A 21,804-nucleotide genomic window follows, 5' to 3' on the forward strand; every position below is an offset into this window, starting at 1 on the left:
AGTAGTAGATTTTTACGATAATCATTATAAATTCTATTGGAAGATAGTTGAATTATCTTTACAGAATTGTGGGTTTTTTTTTTTTTTTTTAAAGAATAAGATTTCCCACTCTTTATGTATTTACGGAATTTCCTCAAAAAGCCTTTTCTGTGTAGGCATTTCACAAAATCCGTTACTTCCCTATATTTATCTGTATCATGTGTTATTTTAATGATTAGTTTTCCTTGTTACTTTTGGACACTTAATGAATGCACTCGTTATGTTTTGTCATTTTCACCAGACTAGTATGTATTTACTGTATGGAAGGAAGTAGAAGTGTTAATCGCTGTGTCCAACTCTTTGTGACCCTATGGATTGTAGCCCACCAGGCTCCTCTCTCCATGGGATTTCACATGCAAGAATATTGGAATGGGTAGCCACTCCCTCCTCCAGGGAATCTTCCCGACCCAGGGATTGAACCCAGGTCTCCCGCATTGCAAGTAGATAGATTCTTTACCATCTGAGACACCAGCGAGGTGGTGTATACCATATATATGATTTACTGTGTATCATACCATATGTCTAGGGAAAAGTGAAGTACTTCTCTCTTCTCAGTTAAATAAGAAGCAGAGTAATTAACAGAGAAAGAAGAGAAAGTGGTATCTGAGATGTGAGGAGGGTAGAGAAGTTATGACATGATTGCATCAGAGAGTTGCAGTGGAAATTAATGCACATTGCTGATGGCTCTTGCAGCGGGTAGTTTAACAAAATGGCCAGCAACAATTCTCACCATTTACTATTTATGCTCTTTGGTAATCCTCTCTCCTTGGACTTATTGAGTGGCTTCTAACAGATAGACTATGGGAGAAGTGGTGAAATGCCACATCTGAGATTTAGTTGTGGAAAACTGTTGCTGCCATCTTGGGCACATGCTGTCTCTTGGAATGCTTTTTCTAGGAGAAGCCAGCCCCTAGCCCTGTGGAGTGGCTCATGGGTTAAGGAAACAAGCCCTGACAACAGCAGTGTTAGTGACCTTAGAAACAGATTCCCTTTCCCTCCACTCCTATCCCAGACAAGACAGAGATGAGACCACATCTCTGGGCAGCAACTTGATATTAGTAACTTCACTAGAAACCTGAACCAGAGGAATCCAGCTAAGCTGTCATAGATTCCTTATCCAGAAGCTGTGAGATAATTTATTATTTTCAGTGGCTACACTTTGGGGGTTACTTTTTATGCATCAGGAGATAACTAATACAGCCCTTTCGAGACATGTGGTCATAAACTTAAAAGATACTGAAAGAAGTTACAAATGTAAAGTAAGATAGAGGTATGTATTTTTTTAAGTCACATTTTGATGCACAGAAAGGGAAAGCAAGCAAAATTAAAGAGCAGAAGAAGAAAAGATAGGGAAAAGGAGGAGATGAAATAAAGACACATTTTTAGCTTTGCTCTCTATATTTCTGTATGATTGAATTATTTATAATCAGTTTATGTTTATTCTTTATGTGTATAATTTAAAAGAAAAGACAATGCTAAAAAAAGCAGCATTGAAGACTTCTTCCTGATAACACACTATAGAAACAGGCAATATAGTTTATCAGGGAAGGGCAAAATCACAGGGTTTGATCTGCTTCTTGAACGGCATTCTCATAAGCACAAGGTAAAGCCTTCGGATCACAGCTAAGGGTTATTTGCAAATGCTAGGTTTTAGCCCCCGGTAAGGCAGGAGCCTGGTAGGCTGCAGTCCATGGGGTCACTAGGAGTCGGACACGACTAAGCGACTTCACTTTCACCTTTCACTTTCATGCATTGGAGAAGGAAATGGCAACCCACTCCAGTGTTATTGTCTGGAGAATCCCAGGGACGGGGGAGCCTCATGGGCTGCCGTCTCTGGAGTCGCACAGAGTTGGACACGACTGAAGTGACTTAGCAGCAGTAGCAGCAGCAAGGCAGCAGCATTCCCATTCCATGTAAAAATCCAGATGAACACTCTGTGCAAGGTCCAGAGCTCTGCAGCTGTTGGCAAAGCGCACACAGAACCTTGGCATCTATCACCCAAGTCTGCGTCACTTTTCTTTGTGTGAAAACCTCTAGAGGCCCGAGGATAAAAGGCATCTCATCATTTAAGCATCAAGTACTGTTAAGTTAGATTCTCCAAGGCTTTCATCGACTGTGTCATTTTAGCCTCATCATTCTCTCAGGCTGTTACTCGATGAAGGTGTAAACACCAATGGAGAAAACAAAGACTTCTTGAGGTCTGTTTTGTTTCCCAATTCCATGCCAAACCCTTTTGGTGTGGGTAGTTTCCTTGGCAATTATTCACTGTGCTTTGCTTACTCTGCCCACCTTCTAAAATGTATGCCCCTTAATAGTGGATATAAAGGAGCAGAATTGTCAATTCATTGAAAATAAGACAAAATTACTACTAAATAATTGAATATAATCTGATTAAATTTCCATTCCTATTAGATTGACGTCTTTTAAGCATGGACCATACCTTCTGCTTGCAACATTTACTAAACATCTGACTTTGCCAGGCAAAAGATACATCAGGAATAGCCCAGAGAAGCATGTATCATGTTTTTCTTGGCCACGTCATTGTCCTATTTTCTCTCACCTCATTTTCCCTCTATCCTGCTTTCACCTGTTTTTCTACCTCTTTTTGGGTCAGATTTTTACATGCTGCCATTAAAAGATTTATCTGATACTATAGGTTTATTTATTCTAAAAACATCCTTCAACAAAGTATCCACAGAAAACTGGTTTGCTGTTGCAAGTATTAATTATTCACAAATCAATTGATTATTATAATTAGGATGCAAAAGTTAGATTTTAACATGTTTCCAACCACTTGTAAAAACACACAGCAAAAATCACCAATACCTGAAATATGAGATCAATGTCAACTAATTACGTCTTACTGAACGTGTCTCAATTTCAAGACCTTAAACTCTAGGTCTTTTCCTTGTACTGACCTTCACATGATTCGCCGCTTGGTGAAAACATCCCATTGTCATGGTAGCCATCTCTGCATTCACAGTGGTACCATCCAGGCAGGTTGATGCAGTTAGCACGGCTGTCACACTGAACAAAGCCATCAGAGCACTCATCGATGTCTGGGAAAGAAAACACAAATGAAATGTTATACAATTGTTGCCTCTCTCTCTAAGAAACTAAAATATTCTGTTAGGTACTAAAATATTCAGTGCCAGCAAATCCTTAAAACTGAGAAAACATAAAATAAAGGCAGCCTACTTGGTTGTTTTTGACAGCTATACAGAAAGAATGCAGTGGTATTAGTAATAGGACAAACATCTGGACAGTTTCCCTGCTGCAAAAGTCACCCCACTGCAGAAAACGGAAAAAGCAAAGCATCTATGATATTCATTAGTGCTGCTCGCCAAATACTTCCCGCTCTTCTGGACACAAGCTAGGATTGCCGTGTGACCTCCTGAAGCCAACTAGGGAAGTGATATGTGTCACTTCTAGGCAGAATCTTAAAGATGCAGTGTGTGGATTTGCACATATTCTCTCCCCATCACAATGACCAGTGATTTCCAGGAGCTCTGAAGTTCAACCTGAGTCCTGAGTGAAGATAATATGGGGCATAGTCCTCCTCTACTTGCGGTGGACATACAGTAAGAGCAAGAAATAAACCTTTTTGCTTTAAGTCACTGAGATTTTAGAGTCTTTTATTACTATCAACATAATCTCTAGTATATGGCAATAGCATTCATGCATCAATATGCTTCTGATTTTTGAAAATATATCTCATTTATGTCACCTTTTAATTGGTTCATATATATCATTAACTCATTCAACCCTCAGAAAAGATCTTGATATGTAGACAGTATATTGAATATATGGAAAAAAAAAATGAGGTAAAAGGAAATACTGGGATATAACCAAGGTCACCTAAAAGTTCATGGTAGCCTAACTTCCAGCTGTGTGTTCCTTCTTACAAGTAGACATAGGTTCAAATTGGCAAAATTACCTAAACAGAGTATGCATCTTGAGTCTAATATATTGGTTCCAGTAGCTTTTTACTAATCCCAAATGCTATGAGGTCATTATTCTCCTTATTCAGTTTGTTGATAAATGGGAACATCTGGCTCTCATCCAAGTCTCTTTACTCATTCACAGAAGAAAAAGTAATGCCTAGAGTTGCCTGGCAGACTGTCCCCTTCTTCTTATATATTGTCTGGGTTTCTGGACGCGTGGGGTTGCCTCAGTTCAGTCGCTCAGTCATTTCCGACTCTTTGCAACACCATGGACCGCAGCACACCAGGCTTCCCTGTCCATTGCCAACTCCCAGAGCTTACTCAAACTCATGTCCATTGAGTCAGTGATGCCATCAACCATCTCATCCTTTGTTATCCCCTTCTCCTCCTGCCTTCAATCTTTCCCAGCATCAGGGTCTTTTCCAATGAGTCAGTTCTTCACATCAGGTGGCCAAAGTATTGGGAGTTTCAGCTTCAGCACTGGTCCTTCAAATTAATATTCAGGACTGATTTCCTTTAGGATTGACTGGTTGGATCTCCTTGCCATCCAAGGAACTCTCAAGAGTCTTCTCCACAGTTTTAAAGCATGAATTCTTCAGTGCTCAGCTTTCTTTAGGGTCCAACTCTAACATCCATACATGACTACTGGAAAAACCATAGCTTTGACTAGACAGATGTTTATTGGCAAAGTAGTGTCTCTGCTTTTTAATATGCTGTCAAGGTTGGTCATAGCTTTTCTTCCAAGGAGCAACCATCTTTTAATTTCATTGCTGCAGTCACCATCTGCAGTGATTTTGGAGCCCCCAAAAATAAAATCTCTCACTGTTTCCATTGTTTCCCCATGTATTTGCCATGAAGTGATGGGGACAGATGCCATGATCTTAGTTTTCTGAATGTTGAGCTTTAAACCAACTTTTTCACTCTCCTCTTTCACTTTCATCAAGAGGCTCTTTAGTTCTTCACTTTCTGCCAAAAGGGTAATGTCATCTGAATATCTGAGGTTATTGACATTTCTCCCAGCAATCTTGATTCCAGCTTGTGCTGCATCCAGCCTGGCATTTTGCATGATGTATTCTGCATATAAGTTAAATAAGCAGGGTGACAATATATAGCCTTGAAGTATTCCTTTCCTGATTTGGAACTAGTCTGTTTTTCAATGTCCAGTTCTAATTGTTGCTTCTTGACCTGCATACAGATTTCTCAGGAGGCAGGTCAGGTGGTTTGGTATTTCCATCTCTTTCAGAATTTTCCAATTTGTTGTGATCTACACAGTCAAAGGCTTCGGTGTGATCAATAAAGCAGAAGCAGATGGTTTTCTGGAACTCTCTTGCTTTTTCGATGATCCAGCAGATGTTGGCAATTTGATTTCTGTTTCCTCTGCTTTTTCTAAATCCAGCTTGAAGATCTGGAAGTTCACAGTTCATGTACTGTTGAACTCTGGCTTGAAGAATTCTGAGCATTACTTTGCTAGCATGTGAGATGAGTGCAATTGTGTGGTAGTTTGCATATTCTTTGGTATTGCCTTTCTTTGGGATTGGAATGAAAACGGACCTTTTCCAGTCCTGTGGCCACTGCTGAGTTTTCCAAATTTCCTGGCATCTTGAGTCCAGCAGTTTCACAGCATCATCTTTTAGGATTTGAAATAGCTCAACTGGAATTCCATCATCTCCACTAGCTTTGTTGGTAGTGATGCTTCCTAAGGCCCACTTGACTTTGCATTCCAGGATGTCTGGCTCTAGGTGAGTGATCACAGCATCATGGGGTTGCCCCAGACCTTGCTAAATGATCTGCTGCCATATCCATCTTGACAACCTTGCCATGCCTGCAGATTCCACTTGCCAAGGTAGAACAGGCTTTTCTTAATGTTTCCCATATATTCAAAAGCAGAGACATTACTTTGCCAACAAAGGTCCGTCTAGTCAAGGCTATGGTTTTTCCTGTGGTCATGTATGGATGTGAGAGCTGGACTGTGAAGAAGCCTGAGCGCCGAAGAATTGATGTTTTTGAACTGTAGTGTTGGAGGAGACTCTTGAGAGTCCCTTGGACTGCAAGGAGATCCGACCAGTCCATTCTAAAGGAGATCAGTCCTGGGTGTTCTTTGGAAGGAATGATGTAAAGCTGAAACTCCAGTACTTTGGCCACCTCATTCGAAGAGTTGACTCATTGGAAAAGCCTCTGATGCTGGGAGGGATTGGGGGCAGGAGAGAAGGGGACGACAGAGGATGAGATGGCTGGATGGCATCACCGACTCGATGGACATGAATTTGGGTGAATTCTGGGAGTTGGTGATGGACAGGGAGGCCTGGCGTGCTGCAATTCATGGGGTCCCAAGGAGTCGGACACGACTGAGTGACTGATCTGAACTGAAATGAACACCTGAGTCATATTCCCTGCTGCAGTGACCATCATGAAAATGTCCTTCCTTCCTTGTTGAAGGGAAGACCAAGTACTTTTTAGAGTTCTTTCCCTCCAGACAGTCCACTTTTTTTTTTTTTTAAACTTTACATAATTGTATTAGTTTTGCCAAATATCAAAATGAATCCGCCACAGGTACACATGTGTTTCCCATCCCGAACCCTCCTCCCTCCTCCCTCCCCACACCATCCCCCTGGGCCGTCCCAGTGCACCAGCCCCAAGCATCCAGCATCGTGCATCGAACCTGGACTGGCAACTTGTTTCCTACATGATATTTTACATGTTTCATGTCCACTTTTATTCAGTTAGATGAGACTAAGAAGGCAGTAAATACTGTTGAGCTGGAGTGGACTATCCACTGCTTCTTAGTCTCATCTAATTCCAAATTCTGGAAGTATATATTTCTTTCAGTCTCTTTTAAAATTTCTTTTTCTTTGTTCAATTTTGAAAGAGACAGACTTTGAATAAAAGAATAAATTTTTTTAAAAGGAGAAAAAAATGTCATCACTCATTTACTTCTTGATAAACCCAGAGATCCTTCACTTAAAGAAGGTACAAACCATTCTCTTAGATCAGGTAATAAGTGAAAAAATAAATATTTCATATGATTGCAAAATTTTAACATTATTTCAAAGCCCTGAATGAATGACATGTCACTGTGGCTCCTCTTCTACAGAGTCAGCTCCTGCTGTCAGTAATTCCTATTGTCAAAATAATTGTTAGTGGTTAAATCAGCTAGCCAGAAGTTAAATCAACTTCCAGACATACAGCTGATGTGGACTGCTTCGATTTAGTAAGACCTTACAGGTTTCATGAAACAGCGTATTTATATTTCAAGGGCCTCCTAACTGATGAACCTCTGATTTATAAATGGAACTAAAATGCTATGCTCATTTCAGCTTTATATGGTCTTTTCCTCTAACACAAATGATGCAGAAAATTGGTTATGTCATTTCTTAAGTGCATGGACAAAAGAAAACAGGTTGGAATTTAAGCTTTGGAAGTGAGTTTATTGGAAGAAGGCTGTGAGGGGGATGTTTAGAGTACCTTATTTTAGAAGAATTTGTTCATTAGCATTGGTGATTTAGAAGTAACTATTAATGGAACAGAGCCTTCTCTACTGAAGCACCTTTCACATTTCATGTGTACTTGCATTTAGCCCTTTTATCTTTCTGCAACACAAGGGTTATCTCAGGTCATATGACACAGATACATATTTAAAATTTTACTCCTCATTCATTTTCTCTTGTCAATCATTCTAATCACCAGGACCACTGTTATACTGCTTCATCCCCACTTCTCTTTGTTTATATCACAGCAGCCTTCCTTGATCTATAACCATTAAATTTTAATAGAAATGCTATGCAGTATATTAGTTGATATCCCCTGAAGACTGGGAATTGAAACATATGCTGGCCATAGTGCATTTTCCTATACAATTTGACTATTATTATTTAACTGTTATTATTAAGTTTTATTTTAAAAGATAAATAAGCAAATGTATGTCACTCATTAATTTACCATTCAATATTTATTGAATACCTGTTATATGTCAAGTACTAAGTGCTGGGGAAACAAGGATACACAATGCAGAAGTAATTCCTGCCCTCACCGGGTTTAGTATATATCTAAATTATGTTTTAAGAAAATAAATTGACTGTTCTATACATCAGTGTCTCTTTTGCTGTCTCGTACACCGGGTTATTGTTACCATCTTTCTAAATTCCATATATATGCATTAGTATACTGTATTTATGTTTTTCCTTCTGGCTTACTTCACTCTGTATAATAGGCTCCAGTTTCATCCACCTCATTAGAACTGATTCAAATGTATTCTTTTTAATGGCTGAGTAATACTCCATTGTGTATATGTACCACAGCTTTCTTATCCATTCATCTGTTGATGGACATCTAGGTTGCTTCCATGTCCTGGCTATTATAAACAGTGCTGCAATGACCAGGTTCGATGCACGATACTGGATGCTTGGGGCTAGTGCACTGGGACGACCCAGAGGGATGGTATGGGGAGGGAGGAGGGAGGAGGGTTCGGGATGGGAAACACATGTGTACCTGTGGCGGATTCATTTTGATATTTGGCAAAACTAATACAATTATGTAAAGTTTAAAAATAAAATAAAATTAGAAAAAAAAAAGAAAATAAATTGATTAAAGTCTGAATTTACAATCCTACAGGACAGTGTTTCCTAATATGTGACACATCTGCCACCACTGGTATGGTATTTAGGTGATAATAGGTAAACACTTTATTTCATGTTTCTGCATTATTTCTATTTATAGTAAGCTATGGTTTTTCCAGTAGTCATGTATGGATGTGAGAGTTGGACTATAAAGAAAGCTGAGCACTGAAGAATTCATGCTTTTGAACCGGAGTGTTGGAGAAGACTCTTGACAGTCCCTTGGACAGCAAGGAGATCCAACCAGTCCATCCTAAAGGAAATCAGTCTTGAATATTCATTGGAAGGACTGATGCTGAAGCTGAGGCTCCAATGCTTTGGCCACCTGATGTTAAGAACTGACTCATTGGAAAAGACCCTGATGCTGGGAAAGATTGAAGATAGGAGGAGAAGGGGACGACAGAGGATGAGATGGTTGGATGGCATCACCGACTCAATGGACATGAGTTTGAGTAAACTCCGGGAGTTGGTGATGGACAGGGAGGCCCGGTGCTGCAGTCTATGGGGTCACAAAGAGTCGGACAGGAATGAACGACTGAACTGATAGCAAGTGATGCTAATAGTACAGTAGTGAAATCGTATTTAAACTTTAAAAGTGAGAGGAATTACAGAAACCACATTAAGTATATATTGGCACAGACAATATATGAATATGACAAAACTTATTAAGATGGCATATAAATAACTGGAATTTTGATATAGTATGGAACAATTAGTCACATTTCAGAACGAATTACTGAGTAATTCCTTAGGTACTGAAATGCCTTAATTCATTTACAATATGACTCAATTTATCAAATACAGTATAAATATCCATATGTCATGGCTCAAATTATATACTTGTTACCATTTAGGACAGCAAAGTAAAGCTGGCCAGATAACGTACAATGCTTTATTTTATACTTTCATGTTCTTGCTATTTTTGATTTGTTTATGAAAACTTTTCTACTTTGGTGAAAGTCAGTAGAAAATGAAAGTGTGCTTGAATTGCCAAAGTATGCACTTCCCAAAAGGAGATATGTTTGTTTGTGTCATGGTTTTAATTAAAGCGAAAGATAAAACAAGCAGCATTGTAAGCTATCTGATGGTATGTATGCTGTTACTTTGTAAACCTTAATAAGAATTGAAATCTGATCCGCCACTTAAGAATTAAGTAGATTTTTGTCCATCACAAATTTAAATATTACTGTGAGTTAGAATATCTAAATGCACACACTGTGTGCATTTTCAGATACATATTAAGCTTTACATATCATATATTAACAGAAAATAGCAAAAAAAAATCAAATAATTTATTTCTTTGGTACTTCTTTAGGTCAGTTAAAAACAAACCTTCATATTATCGAGTTAGAAACACAAAGAACAGCAGACCTAGGGGAGAAAAAGTTATAAGAACCACCAAGTTTGAACAAATTACTTTCCAACTGAATAAGAGTATTCAAAAAGATCAGTACAGGATGTATAAGTTCATATGATTTATTCTTGATTACAAGGGACTTAATTTTACCCTCTGCAGGTACATTATATAAAAAGCTAAAAATAAATTTTATGAAAAACTATGATTTCATTACATATTCTTTCTTAGGAAGGAACTAGTTTGTAGTTCCTTGGGAACACTTAGAACTTTTTCAGCAGCTACTTTTAGAACAGTCAGCTAGTGATGATATTAAGATGCTGTCCCAGAGTGCAGAGAATCTAAAATCCAAAAACTGTTTAGCTATCCAATAGCAGTTACAAATAGCAGTTATACTCCAGGGATCAAAATCGACTTAGAAAATAAAAGTGGAAGCACTGCGGGGATAGATTTTCTGGAAAGTGCATATGTTTTAAGGACTTCCCTGGTGGCTTAGACAGTAAAGCCCACAGTTTGGGAGATCTGGGTTTGATCCCTGGGTCGGGAAGATCCTCTGGAGAAGGAAATGGAAACCCACTACATAATCATTAAAAATAAACCAACAGGCAGAAAACAAGAAAGGAAACTGTATGAGTAAAAAAAAAAAGCTCACAGATGTTAGTATCTTGCTTTTTTCATCTCCCTCAGGTATGGTGACGTAAAACTGGGTGCCTCTGGCTTCAGAGGTAGCCAAATGAAAATGGCTTTTGATATCAGCATTTAGAAGGTCACTTCAGGAAGTGACAAATCATTTCTTTGTAAAATTAAATGTAGTTGTAAAATGAGACACTTGAATGATAAACAAAGCCTTCTCATGCATGATAAGTTATTTCTACTATAACAGCATACCTGAGAACAATATAAAGTGCAAATATCTAGAACCACCTATGTCTAAAACAGACCCTAATCATTAGTTTAAGCTGCTACCCTATACAAAAGAAAAAGACTTTTTTTTTTAAATCAAAAAGCTATTTTTAATGGCAAAGTCAAATAATGAGAGTACTGTGTTTCAAAGTGTTTATTATTAATAAAAACCTAGACATCATTTCTCATTAAAAAGTAGTGCTTGGACTATTTATGTCACTATCCTGTGTACTGGTAGTTAAATTATATTGATAACAGTAGGCAATTAAACATCCTCAAAACAATTAATCAACTCTTGATTACCCACATGTGGATTATTTGCTTTTCAGATTATCTGCAACAGTTTTTTTTTTTTTTTTAATCAAAAGGTCATTTCCTTCTGTCTTTTGTGAATTTATGGGAAGTCTGCTTTCAACATTCAGATGTGAGTGCTCAAGGAAAGCAAACTCATTTGAGTATTGCATTGTTTTTTACAACTATGTCAGATTTGAATATATCAATAAAATATTGCCCAAAATTTCATAAGAAGGCTAATTTTCTCATGTGAACTTTTTAAAAGTAAAATGATGATATATGTAAATAAACTATGAAAATCCTAAAATTCTTTTCACAAGTTGGATAACATTGGAGATTTAGTGAAAATTACTTTAATTACTTTACAGTTCATAATTAGGAAGCCAATGACTGCTCTTAAGCATAATATCATTTCTTCATTAGGTCATTTAGGCGTCACAACAGCTATGTGAACTATTCCTATCCCTATGTCACAGACAAAGAAGCAGTGAAAGCAAATGCATTGCCCACGGTCAAACCACAGCCCAGAACTCTCTCAAGCCCAGTGTTCTTTGTCTTACCGTAGGCTGCCTCTGAAGACCAGTTTGGCCAACCAGAAACAGCTTATACTCTGAGATGTCTCATAATATATCCTAATGTGAGTGAATTTCAGCTCTTTGGTGTGCTAACTGGGTAACAGTGAGTATTTTACTAAACCTCTCTGAGTTTTCTATTTTTGACCTAGAAGTAATACTCTCTATCTCTTAATAGTTTGCTGTTGACTACTGCTATTAAGTAATCTAATAACTTTTCCTTACAGGAGAAACAGTGCCTAGCTCATAATAGGTATTCCTCCCTATCTTTTTGCTCACTTTTCAAAATTATCTTGACTGTTTGGGTTTTCTCTTTATCAGTTTGTGAATTTTTCACCAAAAAACCCAAAACAAAACAAAAAAATAGGGTGAGGGGAAGTCTGAATTGGTTCTATAGATTGATTTGGGGAGAATTGATTCTTTACATTATTGAATCTTTTAATCCATATACATGATGTATTTCTTTTTTCTCTAATGATTTTTATAGCTTTTATGGTCTTCATAGGTTTTTAAAAGGATGTCTTCTATATATTTTGACTGGGCTTATTCTTAAATGACTTTTTTTTTTTTTGGTATTCATTTTATTAAGACTAACATTATTTCCCCCCCACTTTATTAAGGTGTAATTCACAAAATGATAATATATTTAAAGTGTACAAATATGATGATTTAATATAAGTATGAAGCATGAAAGGATTCTCCCATTTAGTTAATTAGCACATCCATCACCTCACAGATTTACTTTTTATTTTTGGTAAGAACATTGAAACCATACTATTTAAAAAATTTTTTATTATACAATACAGTGTTATTAACTATAGTCATCATGGTACACATATTATTTCCTCACACCTAAAACCATCTATATTGAGGTAAAATTTATATACAAAAATGATCAACAATTTCATGAGTTTTGATATGTAACCACTACACAATCAAGGTATAATAAATTGTTTTCATGCCCCAAATTTCCTTAATATTACAATAGTTTAAAAATAATGTCTGTAAATATGGGCAGTGACTGCATCTGTGTGTGTGTGTGTGTTTCTCTAACATCTAGCAAAGTACTAGACACATAGTTAGAGGTTCATAAGCATTTACTGAGTGAATGAATGATCTATTTGTAACATCAAATAACTAAGTGGCAAGCTCAGCATGTCACCTTTTGAGTCCTTTGAGATCAGGGGGAACTACAGATGGGGTGGTAGCTTAAAAGCATTCACTAAGATGCAATAACAAGATAAGATGACACTTTCTCATCCTATTTCAAATATTTATGTCAAAAACTTGATTATAATATTAAATGGAGTCGAACTGGTATAAAAAATACGTTCACTACATGTATAAGATACAATATAAATGTAATGGTGTATTTAATATCTATAACATATATTATTAATTTTTTAACAAAAAGGGTACAAAAAACTTCTAATTAAAGATGAAAGATTAAAAACATTGTTAAATCTCTTCTTCTTCCTAATCTTATAAACATATGTTAAAGGAACAAAGAAACATGTAAACAAAGGCAAAAAGTAAAACACCATCAATAAAAGAAGCAAATTCAAGAAATTTTTGAGTTAATTAAAGGTCTACTGATGAATAATCAACCCAATTACCTCCTCCCACTTTAAGAGGACAGCTGAAAGAAAGCAATTACCCCCACAGCCAGAATGGATTGTTCTTCTGTAAGGAAAATAAATATAATGTGTGGAGGAAACTAAGTAGCTAATGTTGGAATTATCCTTTGTAAGAAAGTCTCCTGCATTTTAGAGTTTAGAGTTCAAAGTATAAAAAGTGGCATCTTTTTAACTCAGTTAATAAGTCTGTTGGTCAACAAATTTTATCTTCATATTGAAGATCAAACAATACTGTTTTATTTGAAAATTCACTCTTAAATATTATCGTGAAATCAAGGAGAAACAAATACTTGAGAAAAGACTATAACATTTAACAGAATAACCAAGATATACCATCATAAAAACTGACCCTGAAGGAAACAGAAATAATAAACAGAACACAATTTAAAATATTTCTAGTTAATGCTTTCTGATAGATTTGGAAGAATATTTCATTCATAAGGGATACAGTGTTATAAAAAAGGAGTAGTCAAAGAATAAGAAGGAGATTTAGTTCCCTAGAAAATTTCTAATCTTTCCTTGGAAGATTTAATTTCTTGGAAATTAAAAATATGATAGCTGAATTAAAAAAAAAGCAATATAAGACTTGAGAGATCAGCTATTTGAATCCAGATACTCTAGTTGCAGAGGTCAAACCCTGACCCCATATACAACACCACCTCAAATTAAACAGACTCACATTTAAACTCACATTGTGAAATTTCACAATAAGTATGAAATATAAATCTTTTTTTAAATTTTATTTTATTTTTAAACTTTACAATATTGTATTAGTTTTGCCAAATATCAAAATGAATCCGCCACAGGTATACCCGTGTTCCCCATCCTGAACCCTCCTCCCTCCTCCCTCCCTACCCTCCCTCTGGGTCATCCCAGTGCACCAGCCCCAAGCATCCAGTACCGTGCATCGAACCTGGACTGGCATCATGTATGAAACGAAATATAAATCTTAATATCTTTCAGAAGGGAGATAACCCTTATGTACAACCTTCAGGTTACACATAAAGGGATAAGAATAAGTCTAGCATCACACTTCTCACTGTGGTAAGACAATAAAGCAATGATTTTGACCCTAGAATTCTATGCTTGGCAAAACTATTAAATACCTATATAAAAGCAAGATAAATATATTGTAAGACATAATTTCTTAGAAAGTTTTTGTGCCATGCACTATTTTTTAAAAGGTGTTACTGATGATGTAATGCGATAAAATAAAGGACTAAATCCAGGTAGAGAAAAACCAATCAGGAGTTCACACCCTCTCCTAAAACCTCTCACTTTGCAAGGATATAGCCCTGTCTTAGTTCTTTTACCTCATTGCCTCTATTATCTAGTCTTCTTTGCAGCTTTTATCTTCTCAATCTCCAAAAGTTTCAGCTCCTTAGAGATCTATTTTCAGGTATTTTATTTTCCATCTACTAACTTCTTAATGATTTCATCTAATACTAGTGCTTTAAATACTCAAACACCATCAATACACTGAAAACTACCTGTAGTGCGTTGAATACTGTTCCTAAAAACATCACGTCCACTCAGAGCTCAGAATATAACTCTATTTGGAAATAGGAAATTAAAACAAACAAACAAACTCTCTTTAGTAGATAAAACAAGAAATGAAGGCAAAAACATATACTGGTAAAGGCTAAAAAGGTAACTTAAAGGGAATATAGATGGGCAGTGGTACAAGGGAGGTAAATCACCATCTATCATACAATTAGTCTACTAATAATGTATAAAATGGACCAATTAAACAAAGCATCGTATAAACATATTAGAAGAATAGGAAAGCAGTCCCTTCTAGCACTTCCTCTCAACTGGAATTTCACAAGAGAATTAAGTTCTAATGCCCTAAGGCATCCTGAGTAAATTATAAATGAACTTCTCCCCCATGTAGCAGGTATGGTACTAGTTATGTGCCATCCTTGGGAGATCTGAGAAATTAGTCTCTCCGGCCATTTTCTGGTTTGTAGCTCAGGTGAGGAACTACTCTTAGAAAAACTGATAGAAGGTAAGCAGGAAGTGAGTCAGGGATGCTATTGCTTTTCAAGTTGTATGTTTGATTTTTTAACCAGGTATCTATTTTGTTTCATGTACATAGAAATACTTTTAAAAAGCTTTCAGAAACCCTCATCTTTAAAATGTTGAGTATAACAGGATAGCAATTTTGCTAGTAGTGATATCTAGATGAAAAGAAAAATGAGCCAGAAGCTCTGGAGAAAGATATGAGGACCAGAAGCATGTGGATAATATAATCATAACTGATACTTCTCGTTCAACATAGAATTGAAACTCTCTCTGATGTGTTAGCAGCAAGTTGGACAAAGTGTTTAATAAAATGGAATTCTGGAAACTCCTAGAAATTTAAAAATCTTTGCCAGTTCTATCCCTTTTACTGGGTAGCTTAGCTTAATGCGTAGGATATGAGACTTAGAATACTTTTACTTATTCAATCACTTGACAAATACAGACCAAAAGTCTCTCATAGAAAACATGCTAGTCATTATGGCAGTATACTCAAGAGCTCATAGCCTAATGAAAAAGATGTAGCATTAGCACAAGTGTCTCAGATACAAGATAGATATGAGTCCTGAAGGAAGAATACAGATGAAGAAATATGTGAATTCAGAAAAGAGACACTGAAACTCTGATCATCAAAAACTAAGCTACTGGAGTAAAAATACTGATGAACAAAAACTTCCAGATTTATTCCTATAAATACTAGCAAGTTACTTAAAACATTTATTCATTTATTATATTGTAATCAAGTTCAGTTCAGTTCAGTCACTCATTCATTATAGTCATGTCCGACTCTTTGCGACCCCATGGACTGCAGCATGCCAGGCTTCCCTGTCCACCACCAACTCCTGAAGCTTGCTCAAACTCATGTTCATTGAGTTGGTGATGTCATCCAATCATCTCATCCTCTGTCATCTCCTCCTCCTCCTGCCTTCAATCTTTCCCAGCATCAGGGTCTTTTGTAATGAGTCAGTTCTTCACATCAGGTGGCCAAAATACTGGAGCTTCAGCTTCAGCATCAGTCCTTCTAACGAATATTCAGGACTGATTTCCTTTAGGATGAATTGGTTGGATCTCCTTGCTGTCCAAGAGACTCTCAAGAGTCTTCTCCAACACCACAGTTCAAAAGCATGAATTCTTCAGCACTCAGCTTTCTTTACGGTCCACTCTCACATCCATACATGACTACTGGGAAAACCATAGCTTTGACTAGATAGACCTTGGTCGGCAAAGTAATGTCTCTGCTTTTTAATATGCTGTCTAGGTTGGGTATAGTTTTTCTTCCAAGGAGCAAGTGTCTTTTAATTTCATGGCTGCAGTCACCATCTGCAATGATTTTGTTACTTTTAAAATAGACATGCTTTTTTCATACATTAGATGATATTATAGTTAGGCTCCCAAGATAATATGAACTGCTCGCTCTATAATAAGGAGTAGATTGCTTTAAAACAGAGTAAGACCCAGAGGGATGGTATGGGGAGGGAGGAGGGAGGAGGGTTCAGGATGGGGAGCACATGTATACCTGTGATGGATTCATTTTGATATTTGGCAAAACTAATACAATTATGTAAAGTTTAAAAATAAAATAAAATTTAAAAAAAAATAAAAAAAAAAATTAAAAAAACAGAGTAAAACCAGAAAGCTCTTAACTACTATGCTTCCCTGAGCCACTTCTAATAGCAAGGATTAGACTGCCTACTTGATTTTGAGATTATTTCCAGAAGGAGAAAAAGGAAGCTGATTTCTCAAACTATCCAGTAAGAATAAGATAGCTAGAGTGCTTTTGCGTAGTAATCTACCACAAGTTTTCTAATTATTAACATAGCACTACAAAAAGCCTTTATGCATTTTGATGAACTCACCAGTTATTCAGAAAAAAAGGTTTTGAATGGCATGCCAAGAAAGGTAAGATGACAGTCAAAATAGCTACTCTATATTTATTAGAGAACTAACTGACAAATTTATATCAGGAGAAATACTGCTTTGAGTGAAATGAGCTCACTGATGCCATAAATAAAGAAACGGAATACTACAATTTCCACATATCTGAATGAGAAGTCATCAGATAGAGCCTTGAGTGGGTCCTAAACAAGAAATGTACTGATGGATGGTTTCTATCGGCTTTGAGCAAGTGTCAGATCTCTGATAGACTATCTACTTTCAGATCATTTTATTATAACAACTGCTTCCATCTCTATTAAAACACCCATTAGCTTGATACAGGATTCTCAGCCAGTAATGAAACATCACAGCTCTCCCACATTGATAACTGAAGGGAAAAAGATACCAGAAAGGAAGTAATTGAACAAACCAATAACTTCTTCCAATTACAATTAAACAAAACATCCTATGGGTTTCTTAAACACAGGTTTACTCTTTTATGGTGCTCCCAAACCACAGAGGCTGAAGGCCACTTCTTGGTCCTGTCAATATATTGTCACTTAATCAAACTTCTTCCAGACTAATTATATTTTTTGTTCACTTTAACAAACCATTTCTTCATGATAGTTAGATTAGTTGTACAATTAGATTTGATTCCCTAAGGCAACACCAAACGATAGATCAAAGGGTTTCCAATCTTGAATGTTTGATTCAGCCTAATTCTGTATTTGAGTAAAGAAAAAAAAAGTCCTTTAAACCACATTTTTATGACTATCTGAAATAAATAAGGGACTGGTGGTTCTACAGGTAAACAATCTGCCTGCCAATGCAGGAGATGCAAGAAATGCTGGTTTGATCCTTGGGTTGTGAAGATCCCCTGGAGGAGGAAATGGCAACCTACTCCATTATTCTTGTCTGAAAAATTCCATGGACAGAACATGACCGAGAGACTGAGCATAGGAAAGGGAAAGATAACTGACAGCCGCCTGGCTATTAAGTGTCAGGTATTTTATTTGGCAACAAAATACCATTACACTGCCATTTCCATCACACCATCATACCACTGTTCACATATACACACACCTAAACTTTTAAAAATCATTCACATAGTAACTGGAGAAATGATATGTAGGGATCCAAAGGAAAAACAATCCTTATGCAAGCAGAGCTGCCATAGCTACTTGTTGTTTTCTATGGAAGCGCATGTGTTTCTCAGGAATTCATCCTGCTGCTTAGAGGTGAGATTCAGTATTGTAAAGCAGTCTGGCAAGATCTGCCCTTCTAGTAGTTTCAGTGGATCAGTCAGCAACAGAAGCAATAGGAAGTCTAGTTTTATCTACACTGGCTTTGTATTAAGCTGCTGGAGCAAAGGTAATGAATGATTAAAAGCACAATGATAAGGGAGTAATTAAATAAATTATGGCACATGCATAAAATGGAATGCTATACAGCTTATTAAAATGATGTTTCTGAAAATCATTAATGATATGAAAAATATGATTAATGTCATGCAAAAAAGGATTAAAATTATGAAGAAAATATTATTCCAGTATGTAAATGTGTATTTCATTTTGAATAAGACAGCAGTTACCTCCAGTTGGTGACATTACAGATTATTTTTATTTTGTGTATTTCTTCATTTTATAAATCTTATAAAATTAAATATACATCGCTTTTATAATTTAAAAACATTGTTCTTATATAATATGTTATCTTATATAATACTATACAGGAACTATAATTCAATATAAATTTTAAAAAGTAAATATACATTACTTTTATAATTTAAAAAGATTTACAAAAGGGTATAGAGTTTATAAATAAAACCAGGATGGATTGGAAGAGTAGTTATGCACCCTCATAAATTAATGTCTTAAGAAGATGGTCAAGGCCGTCTATTCTCCTCTCCTGTGGTCCCCCTTCCATAGTTTGCTTACTCCAAGACTCATACCGGCCCTCCCCTTCCCTGCACATGAACTGGACTCTTCCATCTCCACGCTTTTGCCTGCAAGCTTTCCTTTTCCTGGAGTACATATTCTCTTGCTTGGACTCATCTGAATCATATTTGCAAGGCTGTTCTCAGGTCTTCTGTATCAGGGATACCATTCCAAATTCCCTGGGTTCTAGTTCTCCTGCTGGACTTGTTGAGTTTACCACAGTCAGCTGAGAATCTGTTAGACTTTTTGCACTCCAGATTTATAGAAACATAATTGGTATGTAATATTGTATAAGTCTAGGAGAAGGCAATGGATCATATTGATTTGGTACACTTATATGTTGCAGAATGATTACGACCATAGCTCAGCTAACATGCCATCATGTCACATAATTACCATTTCTATTTTTGTGATGAGAACACACATAAGATTTAGCAACTTTCAAATGTATAATACAGTATTATTAACTGTGATCACAATGCCATGCAGTAGATTCCCAGAACATATTCATCTTCTAGCTGGAAATTTGTACTCTTTGACCAATGTCTCCCCATTTCTCCCAACTCTTAGCCCCTGATAACCACCAATCCACTCTCTGCTTCTGCACATTTGGCTTTTTTAGATTCCACATGTAAGTGCCATCAAACAGTACTGTCTTTTTATGTCTGACATTTCACTTAGCATGACGCCCTCAGGGTCCATTCATGTTTTCACAAATGGCAGGATTTCCTTCTTTCTTATGACTGAATAATGTTCTATTGTATATATATATCACATATTCTTTATAAATTCATCCAATGATGGACACTTGATTGTTTCTAAATGACAGTCCTCAGAGGGCCTGAATTTTGCATCATCCATTTTCGAATCCCGCTGTTTCTAGAATATGTCTGGTGTACAGTGGGCCTCAGTAAATAACTGTTGAACTCTGATGAATTCATACTTAACAAACAGGACTGAGTCATGAGTAGGAGGCATCTGGATTGATACATGAGTGTTTGAAAGCATTTCAAAGACCATTAATGAAATGGACTTATTTAAGCAGTTATATATATATATTTTTTCCTCTAGAATTTATTTATTTTAATTAATTAATTTATTTTAATTGGAGGCTAATTACTTTACAATATTGTAGTGCTTTTTGCCATACATTGACATGAATCAGCCATGGGTGTACGTGTGTTCCCCATCCTGAACCCCCACCCTCCTCCCTCCCCATCCCATCCCTCAGGATCATCCCAGTGCACCAGCCCTGAGCACCCTGTCCCAGGTATCAATGATATTTTTTTAAAAGGAAATGCTTCTGGAGTGAATTTAAGAACATAACTTAAGCACTGGTCTTTCAAACTTTAACTCACAATGAATAAACCAAAAATAAGAAGGACTTTTGGACTTTAAAAACAAAGAAAAAAATATCAGGGAGGTTGACTTAAAAGATTAAGTGATCCAATTTTTTTACATGGCTTAAAGAATATGATATGTACTGAGAGATGCCATTTTATTTTCAATTAACCAACACTTCCTTTAAGAACTACACTAACAAAAACTGCTCTGAAATTTAAATTTGGGACTTTAAAGCTAAAGCATAAATATTAAATTTGTCTACATTTAAACTGAAACTATTTCAAAGATAATGAATAAAAGTAGCTGTAATGCAAACTATAAAATTAAGCAGTCTAGACTTCTCATTTCCTACTGCAGGTCATTAAAAAACAGGGAAAACTTCTGTTAAATCAACTTTATTTATGCTCTAGTGGCATGCTTGCTCTAAACCATAAAGATAGCCTCTGTAATTCTTTCCACTCTAATATCTCCTGTGCCTAGAGAACAAAAGAAATTCACTTAACTACAAAAGTGAAATTTATTAGACAGGCAGGGAAAATTAATTGATGAATTCTATCTCACTGGTTAAAAATTTTTATACTCACATATTTAATCTCTTGTTATCTTGAAGAAAATAGAGTCATACTATCTACTATTAAAAGAAATTCCTGGGAAGAATAAAAATAGTTACAGTAAGCTTATTGTGGCAGATTGCTAACAGATCTCAGAAACCAATTTCTTCTTCCTTGGCACACAGCTAGACTATCTGAGTTTTAGCCAATGGAGTATGAGTAGCCAAAGCTTTTAGGAAACAGATGTGTTGACCTCTACACTCTTCTCCTTCTGCTGGCTGGATACAGTTAACAAGGTCTCCAGAAACAGAAAGGGAGGGATGGGAGAGGAGGCAAAAGAGAAAAGGAGTTTCATTCCCTTAACTTCCTACCAATAAAAAACACAGGGAGCTTAGCCTGGACTCTGTGATGACCTAGAGAGTGGGATGGAAGCAGGGAGGGAGGGAGGGAGGCTCAAGAGGGAGGGGATATAGATATAATTATGACTGATTCATACTGTTATATGGCAGAAACCAATACAACATTGCAAAGTAGTTATACTCCAATTAAAAAAAAAGAAACACTTTGAACAGTTACTTGAGAAATAAACTTCTATGGTGATAAAGTCAATCTATTTGTCATGGCTAATAGTCCCCTCATTCAATACTGTACCCTATATAAACTATCTGAAATCTATCTTTCTAGTTCATAGGCATGGGAAATCTAAGCAATGCCAATCATGT

At 36.4% G+C, this 21,804-nt stretch overlaps 1 protein-coding gene across 2 annotated transcripts in view; it reads right to left on the reverse strand.

The window, feature by feature from the left end:
• Positions 1-21,804, reverse strand: part of NELL2 (neural EGFL like 2) — a 460,840-nt gene that overhangs the window by 23,806 nt on the left and 415,230 nt on the right. For both annotated transcript variants that reach the window (XM_070369964.1, XM_070369963.1), the window contains exon 17: positions 2,958-3,098. In XM_070369964.1, coding sequence (XP_070226065.1) covers positions 2,958-3,098 — 141 coding nt within the window. The remainder of the gene's footprint in view (positions 1-2,957; positions 3,099-21,804) is intronic.

This window comes from Bos mutus, chromosome 5 (assembly GCF_027580195.1).
Source record: "Bos mutus isolate GX-2022 chromosome 5, NWIPB_WYAK_1.1, whole genome shotgun sequence".
Classification (NCBI taxonomy): Eukaryota; Metazoa; Chordata; class Mammalia; order Artiodactyla; family Bovidae; genus Bos; species Bos mutus.